Genomic DNA, 20,005 nt, shown 5'->3' on the forward strand with positions numbered 1-20,005 from the left:
GTATGCCCCTGTCTTGTATGAACAATCCACTCTTTGCAGGAAAGAAAATCCAGGAAACTTATGCGTTAGGCCCCGGGAGAAACAACCCTGAGCTTAAAATGCTTTCATATCAACATCTTAGAACATTCATTGCTTTGCCAAGTAACAGTGGCAGCAGCCAAAGCATATTCTATTTATCTTGGAACATTGCAGGGATCAGCTCAAAACTACAAAATGAAGACTGGTTGTCTTTTGTTGATAAATCTGATTTAATTTGTTGTCAGGAGACTTTGGGCCTTTGACTCTGTAGTTATTAACGGTTAAAAGTCTTATTCCATCAGTTGCTGGAAGAGGGAAAATGGGGCTTTGTTTACTATTGTGGCATGTGCTATCAGTATTCTGAAAGTTAAAATTTTAGCCTCTGGGTCCTGCATCAAAATTGTATATCTTTACTGGCCAAAAACAAAAGCTTAATATTCTTTTAATTCATTTTAATTTACATTTTTTCTCAACTCCCCCAGCAGGCATCATTGATAATTTGGGGGAACTAGTCATGGGATTTGCAAGTAAAGGGCAGGCCCGTTATTCAGTAATATGGGCAGGAATTTTAATATCTCCAAACGCCAGTTGGGCAACAAATATGTGGTTTTGTTAATGCCCAAGGTGAAGATACACAGGTCATTTTGCCCATTCAAACAAAAGGGAATCCCTAAATCAGATAATTTTATCCCACGATTTAACCTTCTCATTTGACTTTCAGGATAGTGGGAAATAAAACTTACCCACCTTCACAGAAAGTGGGGAAGGGCAGTTTTATAGATCTTGTCTTGTTATCTGGGAATGCAGAGCTGTATCTTGATGGCTGTGAGCTGTGATCATCATCACATAGCAATCATAATCCTGTGCTTTTTAAATTTAAAATGTTTCCTTCAGGGCACTCCACATGCTAAGATTATACCTCAAGTCAACTATTCAGCAAACATGGGGGTCCGTGTAAGGTGGGGCTCTCTTGACCCACAAACGTTTTTTGAAGATTTGATCACCAGAAACTTAAATGAGAATTTGGGCTGCCTTTTTCCAAAAGATGGCCCTGGAAAAATATTGGTCAGTTTTCGGGGAATTAGTAGAGCAGTCTTCTGATAGATACATCTGCCTTGTGGATTCCTCACCTTGTGAATATCCCCCTTGCGCCAGCAACGTTCGGAATTTTTCTTTGTAGCACGCCGGCGTGGACGACGTCACGGGAACGCGGCATCGCGCGCGACTCCGTCTGACGTCACTGACCCCTTATTAGGCCTACGTCGGCGTGATGACATCAGTTCCCTTTTTTCCGCGTCGTCGACGCTAACGGTTTCAGGGATCTTCTATTGTTACAGATAGAGACTTTGTTTCTTTTTGTTGTTACTGTTTCTGTTCTTCGTCGAGGATGTCGTCGAAGAAAACGGGATTTAAGCAGTGTGGCTCGTGTGCCAGAATGATGTCAATTACTGATCCACACGAGGATTGTTTATGGTATTTGAGATCGGATCACGATGTCAAGGGCTGTCGATCCTGTTCAAAAATGAATCCGAAGGCTCTGCGTGAAAGAGAAGCAAAACTTTTATTGGCCAAGATAAAAGGTAAAGAAGCCGATAGATCTTCGAGATCAAGATCAAGACACTCCAGATCGAGACCGAAGTCGAAATCGAAATCGCGATCGAGGTCGAGATCGAAGTCATCGAGGTCGGGATCGAGGTCGAGGGCCAGATCGGAGTCGGTTTCGAAATCGGCTTCTGGGCATGCTTCGGGTTCCTCGAAGAAAAGACAAGAGGAAGAAGCATAGTTCTCACCATCATTCAGGTTCTTCGGACTCTAAGAAGAGGTCTTCTTGAAAGCATCACAAGGACTTTGTGTCTCCATCTCCTGCTGATGCTACCACTCCGGTAAGATCTCGAGAGCATACACCGGTTCCGGTACTGGATCAGAATCCGGCTTTGGGTCAGTCTTCGGAGCATGAGGACGTCGTGGAGGTCCCTCAATCTCCGATTCCGGAGGATGAACTGGAAAACCTAAAGAACCAAGGGTAGCCGAATCCAGTTCAGCCTCCTGCAAACCCAATGGGTTCTTACCCTTCCTTTCCTGGTCCTGGTCAAGATCCATCGCATTTCCTAAATGCTATGTATGGAGTGTATGCAAGGGCATTGTACCCCACTGGAGCACCTGCGGGTCCTATGGGTCCTTTGTCTTTCAACTTGGGTGTCCCTCAAGCTTATGCACCTGCGCCTTTTCTACCCTTCATGCCGACTCCATGCCCTCCTTGGATCGGTTCAGCGCCGCCGAGGTCATCGACTCCGCGCACGGCTTCGCCGACTCCGGATCGACCTCGGAATTCAGATCGAGGCTCGACGCCGGTTCCTGTTTCTCTGACTCCAGCTCCTCGGTCGACGCCGGCCCCGACTCCGTCGGAGTCGTTACCGAATCCGTCGACGTCGGTCCGTATGGAATGGTCGAGGCGTAGAGCCTAGCGTCTACTTGAAGAAAAAGAGTATGTGGAATCTGAAATGGAGGAAGGTGAATCTCATGAGCATGATGATTATTTTGAGGATCTTCATTCTGCTAGCAGTCTTGAGCTTTCTCCGGAATGGGGTTTACCTGTGGTTTCGGATACACCCTCCAAGGATGTCGTTCCATATCATATGGTAATTAGGAAGGCTGCTGATTTGCTAAACTTAACTCTGCCAACAGTTGAGTTTAAGCCCAATATCCTCACGGAGGTCTTACATTCACCCTCTTCTATCGTTGAACCTACTCTTCCTTTTACCGAAGCTCTGACCGAACCAATTCTGGAGGTTTGGAAAAAGCCTTTGTCTGCACCTGCAGTGTCTAGATCGGTGGCGAGACGTTATAGGGTGGCTCCTGGAGATCCTGAGTTCTTGTCATCTCACCCTTCGCCAGAGAGTTTGGTGGTGCAGGCTGCTTGTGCAAATCGATCAGCTGGCTCCTTTCCTCAAGTTCCTGGAGATAAGGACTCCAAGAAGTTTAATCAGGCCGCTAAGAAAGTCTTCTCCTCTGGTAGCATGGCCTTAAAATCGACGAATGCTACTTGTTTGCTTGGCAGATATGTGCATCCCTTAATGGACTCAGTCAAACAATTATCTGCTAAACTTCCAGAAGAAGACAGAAAGAACTTTAATGAGGTTGTTTTGGACACTCAAGCTGCGGCCCGTCAAGTTATTCAGAGTGGCATGGACACTGCTGACTCCGTGGCTAGGATAATGGGTTCTTCGGTGGCTACCAGAAGAGCTGCTTGGTTAAAATCCTCTGAGTTTTCCTCTGATGTACAGGCTACTCTTTTGGATTTACCTTTCGACAGGGTTGGTCTCTTTGGAAAGAAAGCAGACACAGCTCTGGAGAGATTCAAAGATAGCCGGGCGACGGCAAGGTCTTTAGGTTTACAGTCGAGAGGTACAGCTGCCAGGAAGTTTAGAGGTTTTGGCAGATCTTCATTTCGTCCTTTCAGGCAAGGCCAGCAGCAACAGCAGAACCCTCTGTACAAGTCTTATAGAGGTAGACAGAAGGGTCGTGGACGTCAAGCCTCCTCCTCTACTTCCCTCTTCCAATACCCACCCCCCACCTGCAGCAGCAAAGCAGCCCTAGATCCGCCATTCCGGATCATGCGGGTCCGGTAGGGGGTCGGCTTACTCATTTTCTACGGGATTGGGAATCGGTTACATCAGATCTTTGGGTTCGCAATCTCGTAGAAAATGGGTATGCCCTTCCCTTTCGGGAATTTCCTCCCAATTACCCTCCTTGCCAAGGTTATTGTTCGGAGGACCACCTGCTCCTCCTGCAGGAAGAAGTCCTGGCACTGTTCAGAAAGGGTGCCATAGAGGTGGTTCCGGAGCAGGAGAGGGGTCAGGGATGCTACTCCCGGTATTTTCTGATCCCCAAGAAAGATGGCAGGCTTCGGCCGATCTTGGATCTCAGGATCTTGAACTTGTATCTGAAACAAGAAAAGTTCAAGATGCTCACTCTTGCGCAGGTTCTTCAAGCGCTGTTGGAAGAAGACTGGATGGTGTCGATCGACTTGCAGGATGCTTATTTTCACATCCCTATCCTGAAGTCGCACAGGAAGTATCTCCGTTTTACGGTGGGTTCGCAACACTACCAGTTTGCGGTCCTTCCGTTTGGACTTACTACTGCGCCTCGAGTCTTCACCAAGGTGATGGCAGTGGTGGCAGCACATCTCAGAAGATCGGGGATTCCTGTATTTCCGTATCTGGACGACTGGCTCATCAAAGCAGAGTCGCCAGGGAAGGTGCTCCTCCATTTGCAAGAGACAACTCAGTTGTTACACAGGTTGGGTTTTTCGATAAATGTACCCAAGTCTCACCTGGTGCCCTCCCAGCGCAACCTGTTCATAGGTGCGGTACTGGACACTACTGTATGTCGTGCATTCCCTCCACCTCAAAGGATTCGCGACATACAGGAAATGATTCCTTTATTTTTCAATGGAGCGGTTGTTCCAGTCCTGAAGGTCCTTCGCCTGCTCGGTCTGATGGCTTCTTGCATTCTGTTGGTCAACCATGCACGCTGGCACATGAGGGCACTCCAGTGGTGTCTCCGCAGGCAGTGGTATCAGCACAATGGAGATCTCAGGGAGTCTGTGAGGATCTCCAGAGAAACTGCGGCGGATCTGTCCTGGTGGAGTGTGGAAAGCAATCTTTCTCAGGGAAAGCCTTTCCAGCTGCCTCCATCGGTGGCCACAGTGATAACGGATGCATCCACTCTAGGGTGGGGTGCTCATCTGGGGGATCTGGAGGTCAAAGGTCTTTGGTCTCCAGAGGAAAGGTTGCTTCATATCAACCTTCTAGAGTTACGGGCGATACGTTTGGCGCTCAAGGCCTTCCTCCCTTCCCTTCGCGGTCAGTCAGTTCAGGTCCTGACGGACAACACGACCGCGATGTGGTACATAAACAAACAGGGAGGAGTAGGGTTGCAGTGTCTCTGCAGAGAGGCTCTGCGTCTCTGGTCCTGGGTTCAGGACCACCAGATTTGTCTGATGGCAAATCATCTGGCCGGAGTTCTGAACGTTCGGGCAGACATTCTCAGTCGGCAGTTCTCTGGCGACCACGAGTGGAGGCTTCACCCAGAGGTGGTTTGCAACATCTTTCAGATGTGGGGGACTCCTCGGGTGGACCTGTTCGCCACTCGCGAGAATGCTCACTGTCCGTCAATCTGCAGTCTCCAGTATCCGATGCAAGGAGCTTTGGGGGACGCGTTTCAGTTGAGTTGGGGAAATCAACTCCTTTACGCGTTTCCCCCCATACCCTTGATTCCTCGGGTTCTGAGGAAGATTCGCCAGGACCGGGCCCAAGTCATATTGGTCGCCCCGGATTGGCCAAGAAGGGTGTGGTACACGGACCTACTCCACCTCTCCTCTCACCCTCCGCTCCGTCTCCCTCTCAGGGCAGACCTCATCTCTCAGATGGAGGGGCAGGTTCTACACCCCCACCTCCAGACATTACACCTTCATGCCTGGAGATTGAACGGGGCAACCTGAACTCTTTTTCTCTCCCTCACGATGTGGTGGATGTCATTCTTTCGGCCAGGCGTGACTCCACCAAGTCCATCTATTCGTATAGATGGTCTAAATTTGTTGTTTGGTGTAGGGAGAAGGCTGTTGACCCCTTGAGGGCTCATCTGTCTGATATTTTGCAGTTTGCTCTCTCTTTGGCGCAGCAAGGTTTTGCTGTTGCCACAGTCAAAGGTTACCTTTCGGCGTTATCGGCTTTTCTCTGCTTGCCGTACCAGCCGTCTCTTTTTAAATCTCCAGTGGTTTTGAGGTTTCTGAAGGGCCTCACAAATAAGTTCCCTCCTTCTCCATTTATCGTGCCTCAGTGGGACTTGAATCTTGTCTTGACTTTCTTGATGGGTTCTCCCTTCGAACCCTTACACAAGTGTCCCATGAGGCTTTTGTCTTTCAAGACGGTCTTCTTGGTAGCAATCACCTCGGAAAGGAGAGTGAGTGAGCTTCAAGCTCTTAGTTCTAAGCCCCCATTCCTAACCATTCATGCTGAACGAATGGTTCTTAGGACCAGGGCTGCTTTTCTGCCTAAGGTGGTAACTCCCTTCCACCTACGACAGTCCATTACCCTTCCTACCTTCTATCCTCCCCCTCACCCTTCTAAGGAGGAAGAGAGACTACACCGTCTGGACCCTTAGTGGGCGGTGTCTTTTTATTTGGATAGGACTAAAGACTTCAATTGATGACCAGCTGTTTGTTGGTTTTGCTGGCTGTCGGAAGGGCAGATCGGTGCTCAAGCGCACACTTTCCAGCTGGATAATCCTGTGCATCAAGATTTGCTACTCTCTGGCGGGTAAGGACCCTCCTGAGGGTATAAGAGCTCATTCTACCAGGGCAAGGTCTGCTACTTCTGCATTGTCTAGAGGTGTACCTGTTGAGGACATTTGCAGAGCCGCGACTTGGGCCTCCCTCCACACTTTCGCGAAGCACTACTGCTTGGATACCGAGGTGAGGAGGGACGGCCACTTCGCGCGTTCTGTCCTCCAAGATTTCCTGGTGTAGCAGAGTGGACACCCTCCTCCGGGAGTGGGGACTGCTGTGGGACTCTATTCACAAGGTGAGGAATCCACAAGGCAGATGTATCTATCAGAAGAACAAGTTACTTACCTTCGGTAACGCTTTTTCTGGTAGATACAGTATCTGCCTGTGGATTCCTCACTGACCCACCCGCCTCCCCGTTGTCCACTCTGCTATACTTGAGTTTGTGTATATTTGTATGTATATTTGTATATATATTGGGTTTTTGATACCTTTGCTTCGCACTATGTGTGCTGTTCTGATTTGTATGTACTATGTACATTGTATATATGTATATTTGCTATCATTGGTCCGTCCGGGTGCCTCGAAGGCACGGAAAAAAGGGCGGAACTGATGTCATCACGCCGACGTAGGCCTAATAAGGGGTCGGTGACATCAGACAGAGTCGCGCGCGATGCCGCGTTCCTGTGACGTCGTCCACGCCGGCGTGCTACAAAGAAAAATTCCGAACGTTGCTGGCGCAAGGGGGATATTCACAAGGTGAGGAATCCACAGGCAGATACTGTATCTACCAGAAAAAGCGTTACCGAAGGTAAGTAACTTGTTCTTTAGTGGGCTCACCTCGAAAAAACCGTCCAAAGAGCGCAGTGGCCATTCATGGTTTAGTCATGAATGTTCCCTTTGCACTCAGTGTGCTGAATGCTGCCACAAATGTCATCCCTCGTACTGTCCTGGAAATTAGAGAAGCCAGACTTAAGTATAAGCATGCATTACATCCAAGGAAAAAAATAATTAAGGCGCATGCCTGGGAAGTTCCAAGCACAGCAGCCCAGCTGAATGACTGTAAACTTTTAGTATATTGTCTTATTTTCCAGGATAATTTGTCCTCGGAGATAGATTGCCACATCACTGACCAAGACAGGGTAAATCATTAGTCTTTACTTTTTAACCTATATAAACTGGAAAGACAAGATACCAAGGCCAATAGTCTGGGTCTTTATACTGTAAATGGCACTTGGATAGCTGGTCTTATAGATATACCCTCTGTAATTGAAGCTATTTTGAATGTTGCAAATGGGAAGGTCCCAACGGGGTATCAATTGACCTAACATTGAGTTTTGGGCCCCATTGGTCCCCAATGTGCTGCGGGGTGGTGGTGAAGAGAGGCACAATCGCTTCATGGACATATTCCATAATAGTGCCAATTTTTAAAACGGGGAATAGAAATGTACCCTCATGTTATAGGCCAATAGCATTGATAGATTCAACAGCAAACATTTTAGGCCACATCGTTTTAATGCAATTGGAAACCTGGGCAGAGAGCAATTCCTCTTTTTTCTCTGTCCCATTTGGCTTTCAGCCAGGACTGGGGACTGTAGAATAAACCCTCAATCTCACACTTATTGTGACAAATTATGGCAAGACCAGGAGGGGGACCATGCATGCAGCTTTTATGGACCTCTCTTGTGCCTTTGACCTTGTCGACAGGGATTTGTTGTGGGACATGATGGAATCGACTCCCCATACTTGATCTTATCAAACGTTTGCACTGGGACACCACAACTAGAGTGAGACATACACTGACTAAGAACGGTTAGGAAAGGCTATATTTTATTCCCCTTATTTTTGCTCTTTTATATAAATTCTTTGTGTTCAGCGTTAAAATCATGCTGTAAAGACGTTCCCAGAATGGGTTCCTAGGTAGCCACCGTATTGCTGTACATAGACGATGCAGCTCTCTTAGCTCAGACAGCAAATGGCCTCCGGAATCTTTTCAATGGTTTTAATAATTTTATGCTCAGCCTTAGACTCAGGGTGAAGCAGCAAAAATCTTTTAGGTCATGTGGCCCCAAAAATAATAAGGACCTCATTAAGACTTTGGCGGTCCTATGGACCACTGTAGCAGCATGGCGGTGCGGGCACCGCTGTACCGGCGGTCCGACCACCCTATACGAGTTTAGTGATCGGATTGCCAAAGGACCACTGCAACTGCTGAGGATCCATGATCCCTCTGCTGTGTGAGGCCGAAATATGCTGGTGTTGCCACTGCAGCACTGCCATTCATATTACGAGTTTCCATGTAAAGGATGGTGGTGAGGAAACCAAGGGGACCCTATTCCATTCCATTTAAAAAGCGCACTGCTTCCAGCAACGGTGGTGTCCCGGCGCTAAACAGTGGAGAAAACCCAAAAGAGGACAGAGAAAGCAGGACGGATTAAGGCAGGTCAAACAGCCAAGTTTTCAAAGCTTTCTTAAACGCAAATTCCGACTCTACCTCACGAAGATGGTCTGGCATGGAATTCCATAGAGTAGCAGTTCTCACCGAGAAAGCTCGCCTGCCAACCCTAATCTTGGCAAAGCGGGGAATCCGCAGCAATTCCTTATAATTGGATCACAGGGTCCTAGTCTGGCTGTACTTCTGGAGTCTCAGCTTCAGGTATCCTGGGCCGCTGTCTCTAGAGGCTCCCTAGGGCAACAAAACTGCCTTAAACTCTATTCTCTTCCTAACTGGGAGCCAATGCAAGTTGTACAGATGACGGGAGATGTGATGAGGAAGTGGTTCGTTTCTAATGTGCTGGGCAGCGGCATTCTGGATGGTGTGCAGTTTTCTAATCAGGCTGGAAGGCGTAAGTACAAGCTGCTAGCATAGTCCAGCTGAGATGTAACAAGCAAGCGGACCACTGTTTCCCTGTAGTCCATTGGCAGAGATGAAGGAACCTCCACAGGGTTTTCAATTTCCAAAAACAAGAAGCGAAAACATGCCCAATCTGAACCTTGCACGACAGTTTAGAATCGAATTTAAAGCCTACGTTTTTGGCAGATGTGACAGGAACGGGAGGGGGATTAAGCTCCTCCGGCCAACAGAGATCGGCCCGTGGAGGAGAGGGTTGATTAAAAAACATAACCTCAGTTTTATCGGTGTTCAACTTCAGGCAACTGTCTGTCATCCATGAAGAAATATCCAACTCACATTGCCTAAATCTACCAAAAGTGCCCCCTGTGTGATCTTTAAAGGAGAACACCAACTGGGTGTCATCGGCATATGAAACCACTCGGACTCCACAATGCTCAAATACGGATGCCAAGGGGGCTAGATATACATTAAATAGAGTGGGGCTCAACTCCGAACCCTGTGGGACTCCACACACAAGATGGCTGGAAGAGGAAACATGGGGCAGAGGAACACTTGTTCTGCCCGGGTTGTAAGAAAGGGACGGAACCAGGCTAAAGGAGTTCTCCTAACTCCAAGCAGTGCCAGTCTTTCTAATAGAATCTGGTGTGATACCGTGTCAAATGCTGCAGACAAGTCCAACAGCACTAACATGCCACTAGCGCCCTGGTCTAAGGATTCCCGTATCGTTTTTGCCACTTTTAGTAGGGCGGTACAAAAGAGGCAGTCTCCATACTATCGCCTGCCCTAAAGCCTGATTGAGAGTCATGGAGGTGGCTATTAACCTCCAAGAAATCAGAAAACTGCCGCTGAACTTCCTTCGCTAAGATTTTTACGCGTGCTGGCAGAAGGGATATCAGCCTGAAATTCTTCAGTACTGCAGGGTCTACATCCTCTTTCTTAAGAATCGGCATGACATATGCCTGTTTCCATATTGACGGATAACAGCCCATTGACAAAGAAACAATCCAGATTAAATTTAGATGGGTATTGAACAAAGGGGCCAGCAATTTAAAAAAAAGCTCTGATGAAAACCAAGAAGCAGAAGGCTTATTCCTGGCCGATTTTGTAGTTTTAACTGGAGCAATTGTGTCAAGCGCTGAAATAACCAAGTCATTAAAAAGCGCAGCGTAAGTGCATGGGTCACCGATTAGTTTGGGTGGCGCGTTGTCAGGTCGGGACCCAAGGAGACTTTCCTCCAATTTCTCCTCACCTGGGACTATTATTCCCTCACGAACTAGACAAACTAAAAGGAATTAACCAGTGATCAGACCAGGTTAATGGCATAGGAACTTCAACTCTCAGTGCAGGATCGTTTGGAAAAAATAAGGTCCAGTGTATGACCGGCCAGATGTGTGGGTTCAGCAACCCGTTGGGTCAGGTTCAACCCCTTAAGCGTGTCGGCTATCTGTTATGCCAGGGAACAGTTGTCCTTGTCCATATGGACGTTAAAGTCGCAGAGAACCATAAAGTTCACATATCTCAGTGGAAGATTGGCAATGATATCAAAAACCTTCACCATGTGAATAGACATGGAGTCCTGGGGTCTGTAGACCTAAATTCCAGCAACGGTAAGCCTGGGGGAAATTTTAATGGAAAAAGACATGGCCTCAATCAACCCTAAGATCTCAAGTCTTTTACAAGAAATCTCCCAACCATTTCTAGAAATAATTGCAAGCCCCCGCCTATTATTAACTCGGTTAACTATGGAGATCTTAAAATCTTCTGGTATAGCCAAAAGTATATCAGGGTTAGAAGAGTCCCTTAACCTGGTCTCGGTCAGGAACCTAAGATCCCAAGAACCAGATTCAAGAGTGAGCCTGATATCATGTGCATGTTTAGGCAGGAATCTACAATTTACTAAACAAGCCTTGATGTTCAATATAGTATCTATAGTTCTTTGTTTAATCCCTCAAAACCCCCTATCGAAAAAGAGCATTGGCTACAGCAGAACTTCTGAGCGTGACCCTGCCCACTAAAATCAAAATATGACGGTTTGAGACCACTCACCCCCTTCAGGTCACATAGTTGCTTCCTGGACCAAGATACTCTGGCATGGCTGGCGCTGGTCGCGATCCAGATGCAGACCGGCGCAGACGGGCCTGCCTCAGGTGCGCCCAAAGCGCGCGTCCGCATCGCGAGCGCCATTAAGTAGGCAGTTCAAATAAGGTCACTTGGCAAACTAGACCGCTGACCAAGATGGCGCCTGGAGGTGTCCCACCACAGTAGTGAAAAAATGGCTGACCAAGATACTCTGGCGTGGCTGGCGCTGGTCGCGATCCGGAATGCGGAAGGGCACAGACGGGCTTGCCTCAGGCGCGCCCAATGCGCGTGTCCGCATTGCAAGCGCCATTAAGTAAGCAGTTAAAATAAGGTCACGTGGCAAACTAGACCGCTGACCAAGATGGCGCCTGGAGGTGTCCCATCCCAGTAGTGAAAAAATGGCTGCCAATACCACCACGTAAAGCCAGGCAGGGAGCACCCTGCAACATGCAGCAATGCCAAAAAAAACATGAGAATTCCAGCAAGGCAAGTAAGTAAATTACACCCAAAGATTTAAGTCAACAAAGTTCAATTTCAGAAAAAGTTTAAAAGCACATAAAAATGTGCTCAGCTAAGAACATTTAAAGCAATTAAAAACGCTGCAGTAAGCATAAAGTGTCAGGCAGTAGAGGCGTAAAGAAAGTAACGTCTGCCTCTGAACTTCACTGGGAACCTACAGGGCCCCCTATTGCTTTTGGGCCAGGGAATGCATGCAGGGGGCACGTGATGTGCCCTCTTGTATGCATGCACCCCCAGTTCCTACATGGCATGGTCTACACAGTCCATGCCGTGCAGGATTGTGATTTTGTTCCCCCATTGCTTTGCCTTTTTAAGGTTGAGGGATGAGCCTTAGAAAGGCACCGGCATGGGACAACCAAAGCACCGCCCACCAGACCAGGATTAAACTCCTAATCTGGTGAGTGGTGTGCAGATTGCTTTGGCGATCTTGGAACAAGGCACTGACATGGCAGCCTGCTGCGAGACCGCTAAAATCATAATCGGGCCCTAAGTCAAAAACATGTTTTATAGAAGGGAGACCCCTTGAGAAAATTAAGTGCTTACTTTTAATTATTTAGGCATATAATTGGATATTGTTAGGAGGGATGTATGACACTACAACGCATGCTTTTACCACGCATGCTGTTACAACGCAGTTTTTACAACGCATGCTGTTACAACGCATAGCGCTTTGGGGTGCTGGATAGTGAATAGTTTAATTTACTATTCCAACTCCAGTCCCCGTGGATAGTAGGGAAGGTGTTGGATAGTAAATTAAATCTATTCCCTATCCTAGAGCGCCCCCCAGTGCAATGCGTTGTAATGGTTTTTGTTGTAAAACCTGCGTTGTAATAGCACTGCATTGTAAAAGTTTCGTTGTAAAGAATGTTTCCCCGTTAGGAGCTGGGGCAAGATATTAACTAAAGTGCTAAAAAAAAAAATGGGTGCGGCTGGTGACGCAATGTTCAGATTTGCCCAAAGACTGGGCCAGAAGCCGATTTGGGAGATGCTTCAGCTATGTCAGTGGGCACCTATGGGGCTGTTGTATGGGGATATTGCTCCTCAGTACATTTTAGGTTGCCAAAACTGTTTCTTGTGCAGGCTACTAGCTGTTCCAAAATCTACTGCGAGTATCATTGCACAAATGGAATTGGGTTTCGGTTTTATTAAAGACCAAGTTAATATGGCCTGCTTCTTTTATGGCTAAAGAATTCTCCTAAGGCCCAACTTTCACAGCAGGTGATAGCCGATTGCGTAAATCTAGCTAATAAGACTGCTATCCAATGGCTGATTGATGTTAAAGCAAACACAAGGAAATGATGGACGGAGCTCTGAAACTTTTCAGACACTCACCCCCAGTCACAGATCTGGGTTGAATTCATCGTCGTTCTTTAGTTCAAGATTTAAGAAGCAGTTGGGTATGTCATCTGTGATCAAATGTATTAACATTTCCGTATCAACAGTAATGGAGCCCTGTTTTAGCTGGATAACTAAACCCGAACATAGATGTTATCTCACTAAATTGAGGCCTTTCTTATTGAATGCACTTGTTATGCCTTTCTGCCTATGTGATGGGGCCAATGCCCAATCTACTGAGCACTTTATATGTTTGCACCTTGTATGAATCCCTTCGACTACGTTTCTTGTGCCCAATTCTTTAAACAAAATGTACTTTGCATTTTATAGGGAGGGGCGAATTCATCTGCAAAATGTATTATCTGTTAAAATGTGTACAGATATCCTTAATTACGTCGTCACTGCAGTCAAATTAAGAAGAAACTATGCACTTTAACCTTGGGGAGACAATAAATATCCACTTGAGCATCATTCTCGTTAATTATAATTAATTTTCGATTTTATGTACTTTTAAACTGATGGGGTTGGCACAGGTTGGTAAATTACATGTTTTTAAGAAATTTTTACATAATCTAGTCTTCCTAGGTGTTTTTTGGTTCGTTGTGGTAATTATATAAATGTAGAATGGTTTTATCTTGTGCTTTTATGGTCGTATGTCATGGCCAAATAAAGATATGTGTTTGGTTGGTCCTTAAATCAGGTTTGGGACCACCAGTAGCGGAATGTTTGGTTCTAAGTTTGGTATAGTTGATTGGCTCAAACAGTGCATGCAAGGGTTTTATGATCAGGCAGCACAGGAATGAACAAACTCCTCGAAAGTTCAGAGTGCCACTGTCACTTTACGGTGAAATATCCCATTGCAGGACATTTGCTAGTCAGATACTTGGGGATCTGTTTCCACAATCACAGACCGCTGCAGACACAGGGGATGACGCACTGTAACACAAATGGCCTTTAAGAAGTGTATTGGCTGCTATACATTAGGTGGTGCTGTTTCGGTTCACTCTCTCTCGATGTCAACAATCTTCCCATTTGTACAGGGCAGCGATAAGCGCAATAGTGGCTACCAGACAGGATCTCGTTACAACCACTAGTTGCCACAAGATTCAGATCTGTTGTATCGCTAGTCAAGAGAGCTTCACTGATTCAGGCCCGTAACTTTTATCTTTGGAGTGTGTTGAATCTGACATGGAGGACAGAGCTATGCAACCTACTTTCCAGAAAACTCTAAACTAAATTATGGAGGCTGGCCCTTGATTAATCTACACATGTGCCGGTAGTAAGTGACGAATCGGGATCTGAGGCTTGCTGTATTAGGTTGGATTCTGACTTTCCTGCATCTCTAATTGAACTTTGCATTATTCTGAAGTCACGGATTCGACGTGTAGCACTACATAAAATGGTAAAATAAAAAATAAATATTAACAGTTAGTTTTGGTGCCTTGTGTACTTATTTGACCCCTCTAATTTAGATTCATTATGTTTTATTCAGATCAGTAATATTCAAAATATTTTCCAGGCTTGTTTTTACAAAATCATATTTGTTCTCTTTACTTTTTCGCAACATTTAGTTGTGTTCATTGATACATAGATCCTTTTTGAAATGCTAAATTCATCCTTTTATGTTGCATTGTCTGATGCATAATACATATCATGGTCGTATTTGTCACAGAACAGAACTGGGCCATGCGGTAACAGGCATTATGATATTAGTAATAATTTGTTACAAATTACAGCACGTCTTCAGGCGGAGAGAATACAAAACAGGAGAAGAAAAATCACACCAAAAAGAGTTCTGAGCAGATCTCTGCCAAGGCACTAAATCAGCAACAGATTCCATCTCTTAATGGGAAAGCACTCCAGGTGTTTGATGATAGCTCTTTAAGTGAAACATCTCAGAACGAACAAAGGTAGAGTTGCATTTTACTTCGTTGATTTTTTATCGCTAGTATGATTTTTTTCCTTATGAAACATGATTATATTGATTTGTAACACGTTAGGTGCTTTTATTGCACCAAATGCAGTGTTAGAAAACACATTTTTCACATGGGTCAGTGAAATAGGGAAAGTATTTCACTTATGACTGGAAAGTATCAATTTCGCCAGCAGAACAGCCCCGAAACTTATTGTCAGAGTCACTTTCGTCCTCTGACAATGGAGGGCCAAGTTACATGTGCATGGTTATCTAAATTATGCAGCAAGAAAAGGCAGAGTATGCGGCGTTATGCACCAACATTCTCCTGCAGTATTGTTTGTGGCTAAAACAACATTGTTAATGATATCTACAATTTGTCAACCCAATTTATGCGCAACCTTATGGGACAAGTGTAATACATCATAATTATGCGGTAGATTTGTAACCTTACAATCTGACTACATGATGGAGTATTGTTCTTTTCTTTTCAATGCAGACAAACGGGTGTAGTTCAGTATTTCAACTATTATTTTCAGTAAAATATATTTGTTTGAAAAATATATTTTTCAAGTGAACTTCCGCACGATTGACTTGTAACATAAAATATACATAACTGGTAACGTATGATATGGTCCTAAAGTGCCATCTTGGGGTTCTGATGACATTTACAAACTTCTGGGCCTTATGATGTCATAAGAACACTGCTCAGTCGTGGCTGGCATCAACGTGGGGAGGGCACACACCCCAATCTTCCCCATCCCAATTTACCCCGATCCACCCCACGCCAATCTTCCCCAATACAACCTAATTTACCCCACTCCAGTCCTCTCTAATATACCCCGCTCTACTCAAATCTTCACTCCACTCCAATCTACCCCACTCCACTCTACCAGACTCCAGTCTACCACAAACTACCCCACTCTGCTACACCCAAATCTACCCCAATCCAATCCACCCCATTCCACCCTAATCTACCAGTCTCCAATCTACCCCACTCCACTCCACCATACTCCATTCTTCATTTTACTCCACCCTAACCGACTTCAATCTACCCAACTGAATGCACTCAAATCTACCCCACCCCAATCTACTCTAGTCCAATTCACCCCACTCTCACCCAATCTTCCCCACTCCAGAGTACCTCATTCCACCCAGATATACCCCACTCCACTCTATCCACCTCCACCCCTGTTTACCCCAATGCACCCCAATATACTTTAATGCACACAACTCGAGCCCACTCATTCTACCTCGTTCCAATCTACCCCACTCACCCCAATTTATCCCACTCCAATCTACCCCACTAAGGCTGAATAAGTACTTATTAACATCATTCCAGTATACTGTGTACACGCTGCACAGAATGTTCTATATTTGAAATGAGATCAGATCCTACCTGCACCAGAATCTTGAGAAGATCCTAGTGAATCTGTGTGCTGCATTTGAAACTTTTGTCCCAGTGTATGCCTACCTTGTCTGCGTGACTCTTACATGCCTAAATTCCTTTCGTACTGACCAATTTCAACAGATGAAGATGATCACTTTATGGCCACACTTTCAGACTGCAGAGTTAAGCCTACTGGCGATTGTGTTTTCCTATATTTGATATCTACATGCTATTTCTTCTATTTTGAATTTCATCTGTACTTAGATGACACAGTACAAAGTAAAAAGTGGATGTGCATAACAATCAACCTGCATTCTCAGGCTCCAACACCTTTCACAATACTCCTCTCACCTTTGTGCTGACGACTTTCACCGTAGAACCACTGAGATGTAAACAGGGACACACACTGCAGTGCACGCAATGTTGTTGCTTTCTGTGGGAATTCCACTTCATTTACTATGATTTAATATCGCCCTGACCCTGTCAATATCCTGTGATGACCGGACCTTTCAAACAAGTCATCAAAATATTGGGCGCGGTAGATGTTTTCCACCTGCAATACCGCTTCTAATACAGGGCCCTTGCACATGGCTTGGAGAGCAATCGTCCAATGTCCTGCCAGCGCTCCTGCCCCGCCCAGAATGTCAGGCACTTAGCTGAGGGTGTGAGCCTCAGACACTGGGATAACACTGTACGCAGCAATTAGCAAGGCGTGCAGTCATTCCCGTTGTCACATGTGAATGAACCCGATCGTCACCCGACCAGCCATCACTGGTACCCTCCGACCGGTGTAGTGTTTGCTCATTGTGGCTGTGCGCCTCTTTACGGTAGGGTTTTGTGTTCGCCCATAATGTGGGCCATAAGTATAAGAAATAATGGTGTACCCCGTACTTGGAGACAGGAGTAGAGCAATTACCCTGGGACCACGCTCTTACTGGAGCACTAGCAGCTTCATGAAGCCTCAGTACTTCAATTGGGTCCGACCATTCCAGTCATCGCCCGGGGCCAGTCATGCTTAAAGCTGCAAAACTAGCAGAATAACCCATCCAAAAACCTCCAATCCTCCCTTCTCCGATGCAACATCGTGGGTAGCAGCAGCAGCAGGGTGTGTCTGGGCCAAGACTAGCTGTGATTGTTTGGGTCAACTTTACTGGCAGTGACTCTCGGTTACACTGCTGAAATACAAGACACTCAATGCCGGATGGAAACCGTCTCAGGCCACCAGGCAGTGTTTATAAACTGCAGATTCATGTGCTGACTCCACAGACAATCAGCATTTCTGAATTCTCTACAACGCTCTTGAATTGGCTGAGGGATCAAAAATGCTCCAGTAGTAGGTCACTTTAAACATTGAATCACTCTTACCCCCTGAACATGGGCAGTTGTTGGATTTTGACTCGGGTGACGTATAGTGAAATTTCATTCAAATGTTCTTCTTTAAAAGATCTATGAACGGTGCTAGACTGATGTTAGAGAAGGTTTGTGTAACAGACGTATGGTCACATTAACCAGCACAAACTACACCCTGAAGTGCTCCTTCTTAGTTTTGGGGAAATCCCTCAGCCAATAGTAGTCCATCAGGTTGGAGCGTTTCCCCCTATTATGCTGCTGTGTCATTACATTTCACCATGGTGGCTATGTAAGGTTAGGGAACACCGTTCTCCAGCCAGTAGACGGTCAACATAAATACTCCTTTGAAAGAAGTGCACAACTTCAGCTCAATCTAATTCTCTACTCAGGGCAACCATTTAGACGGTGGAGCCACAGACCCTCTCTCAATAGTGCTTCTTGAAGCTCTTGTTCTGGTGATCACATGGGGTCTGGCAACAAAAAACCTTGGTTCCACCTTTTGCAATGACTAAGGTTGACATGAACTAATTTTCATGATATGTTGGAGTCTTTTCTAAGGTTTTCTCTTTTGGTTCACTCCTCTCTCCTAGTTCAGCGCGATTACGTTTAGCTAAATTTTCTTGTAAAAAGTGCTAATTTGTAGACTGTAATTTTTTTTGTCTCCTCTTCAAAGCATGCCTACTCCTAAATGTGTAATTTGTGCAGGTGGTTGCTTTTGGTGATCACCAAAACTAACATTCGGAATCCAGAACTTATTTATAAATGGCGAGCTTTGCCCGAGAGTAAGAGAGAGTGCAGAACAGTGAGAAATAAAGGAAAGACAGGGAAACAAAGACAGTCAGAAGAACATGGGTATGAAAAAGCCAAGAGTGATGTAAAGGGACTTGAAGTGCAGGATGGGGGACAAACGAGGCCTGAGATGAAATAAAGACGAAGCGGTATTCTTTAAAATTGGCATGTTCCACAGTTGAAGGCAGACTCCTAAGTAAAAATGTGGCCCTCCGTACATATTCTTTTACAAATTAAGGACTGCTGGACTGTGCCAAAAAATGTTGTTTGTATTTTTTTATATATTGCTCCGAACCTAAGTTTTCAGATTTTTGGGAAGAGGAAATCTTAAAATTACATGCCTAATATTTTGAGAGTAAAGAACAGAAACAAATTAATCAGCAGATTGGGAAGGTGTTAGGTCGAATACTCCTGATTTACATTTTTCAATTTCAAGAGCAATGTTGATGCCAAAGCAGCCATTAGGATTTAAAGGGGTATCATTTTTGCACTTGCAGTAAAGTAAGGGACTGTGTCATAATTTGAACAAAAAGTCAACTTATTGGCTCGTATTTTTTTTTTATAGACTTAAAATATCTAAGGTGGCTTAATGTAGGCCTTCACATAATTGCTTACTCGTGCTGCACACCTGCCCAGTTTGTTCTGGAGGTTCATTGCAACCCCTGCAATGCTAGCCTTTTAAGTTTTGTAAAAAGAACGTTTTTGCACCACAGGAGATAGTTTATCTCATCTTGGGTTCATGGCATCCAGATATGGTTAAAAGGACCCAGTACAGGCTTTGTTATACCACAGTAGGGAAAGGCAGTCAGACTAGCTACCATTCTTGCTTCCCCATTCCTGGGACTGTCGTGTTGCATGGCCCTCTGAGTCCGAGTAGTTTCTTCAGGTGAAAAAGCAATCTTCCACAACAATTAGTTATCCAAACCACCATTTCACTGTTGATTTCTTGTATTTCCACCTATTGTCCTCATCATTTAATTTAATTTTCTAACCATTTTTTTCAGAGGGACTCTAAAAGGCATTAGCACACTTTGCATACAACAGTATTATTGTTATAGGTGACACATTCTGAAACTTTGAGCACATGAAGTAAAAGCAAATTAAATTTCTAAAATTTAGCAAATGGAAAATTGTAGTAGAGATACAATAGATAAATCTTAAGAGATCTAAATAAATTCAGAGGAAAATGAAAAAGATGTGTTCTAAGCAGTTTCCTGAAGGAAATGAGGTTTCCTTTAGCTTTGATGCAAACCTGGTAGTTACTATCAAGATGTTACCCCTTGTTGAATTAATGACTCCTCTCCAATTTCGCTTTAAAACGAAAAAATAATAATACTCGAAGCACATTATATGAACTTCTGCTGCTTCGTTCTGGTTTCATAGCACTATTTTTTGTAGCAGAAACTTCAAGGTAGCTGACCATTGAAGTCCACTACCTTGCTTCGGCCCTTTCTGTGGTGGATTCCCACTGTG

General features: G+C 45.2%; 1 protein-coding gene across 10 annotated transcripts in view; it reads left to right on the plus strand.

The window, feature by feature from the left end:
* The window catches only part of ANKRD26 (ankyrin repeat domain 26), a 1,096,841-nt gene that overhangs the window by 526,511 nt on the left and 550,325 nt on the right, over window positions 1–20,005 (plus strand). For all 10 annotated transcript variants that reach the window (XM_078674324.1, XM_078674330.1, XM_078674326.1 and 7 more), the window contains one exon: window positions 14,828–15,001. In XM_078674324.1, coding sequence (XP_078530450.1) covers window positions 14,828–15,001 — 174 coding nt within the window. The remainder of the gene's footprint in view (window positions 1–14,827; window positions 15,002–20,005) is intronic.

The sequence above is a fragment of the Lissotriton helveticus genome, chromosome 1_1 (genome assembly GCF_964261635.1).
Source record: "Lissotriton helveticus chromosome 1_1, aLisHel1.1, whole genome shotgun sequence".
NCBI lineage: Eukaryota > Metazoa > Chordata > Amphibia > Caudata > Salamandridae > Lissotriton > Lissotriton helveticus.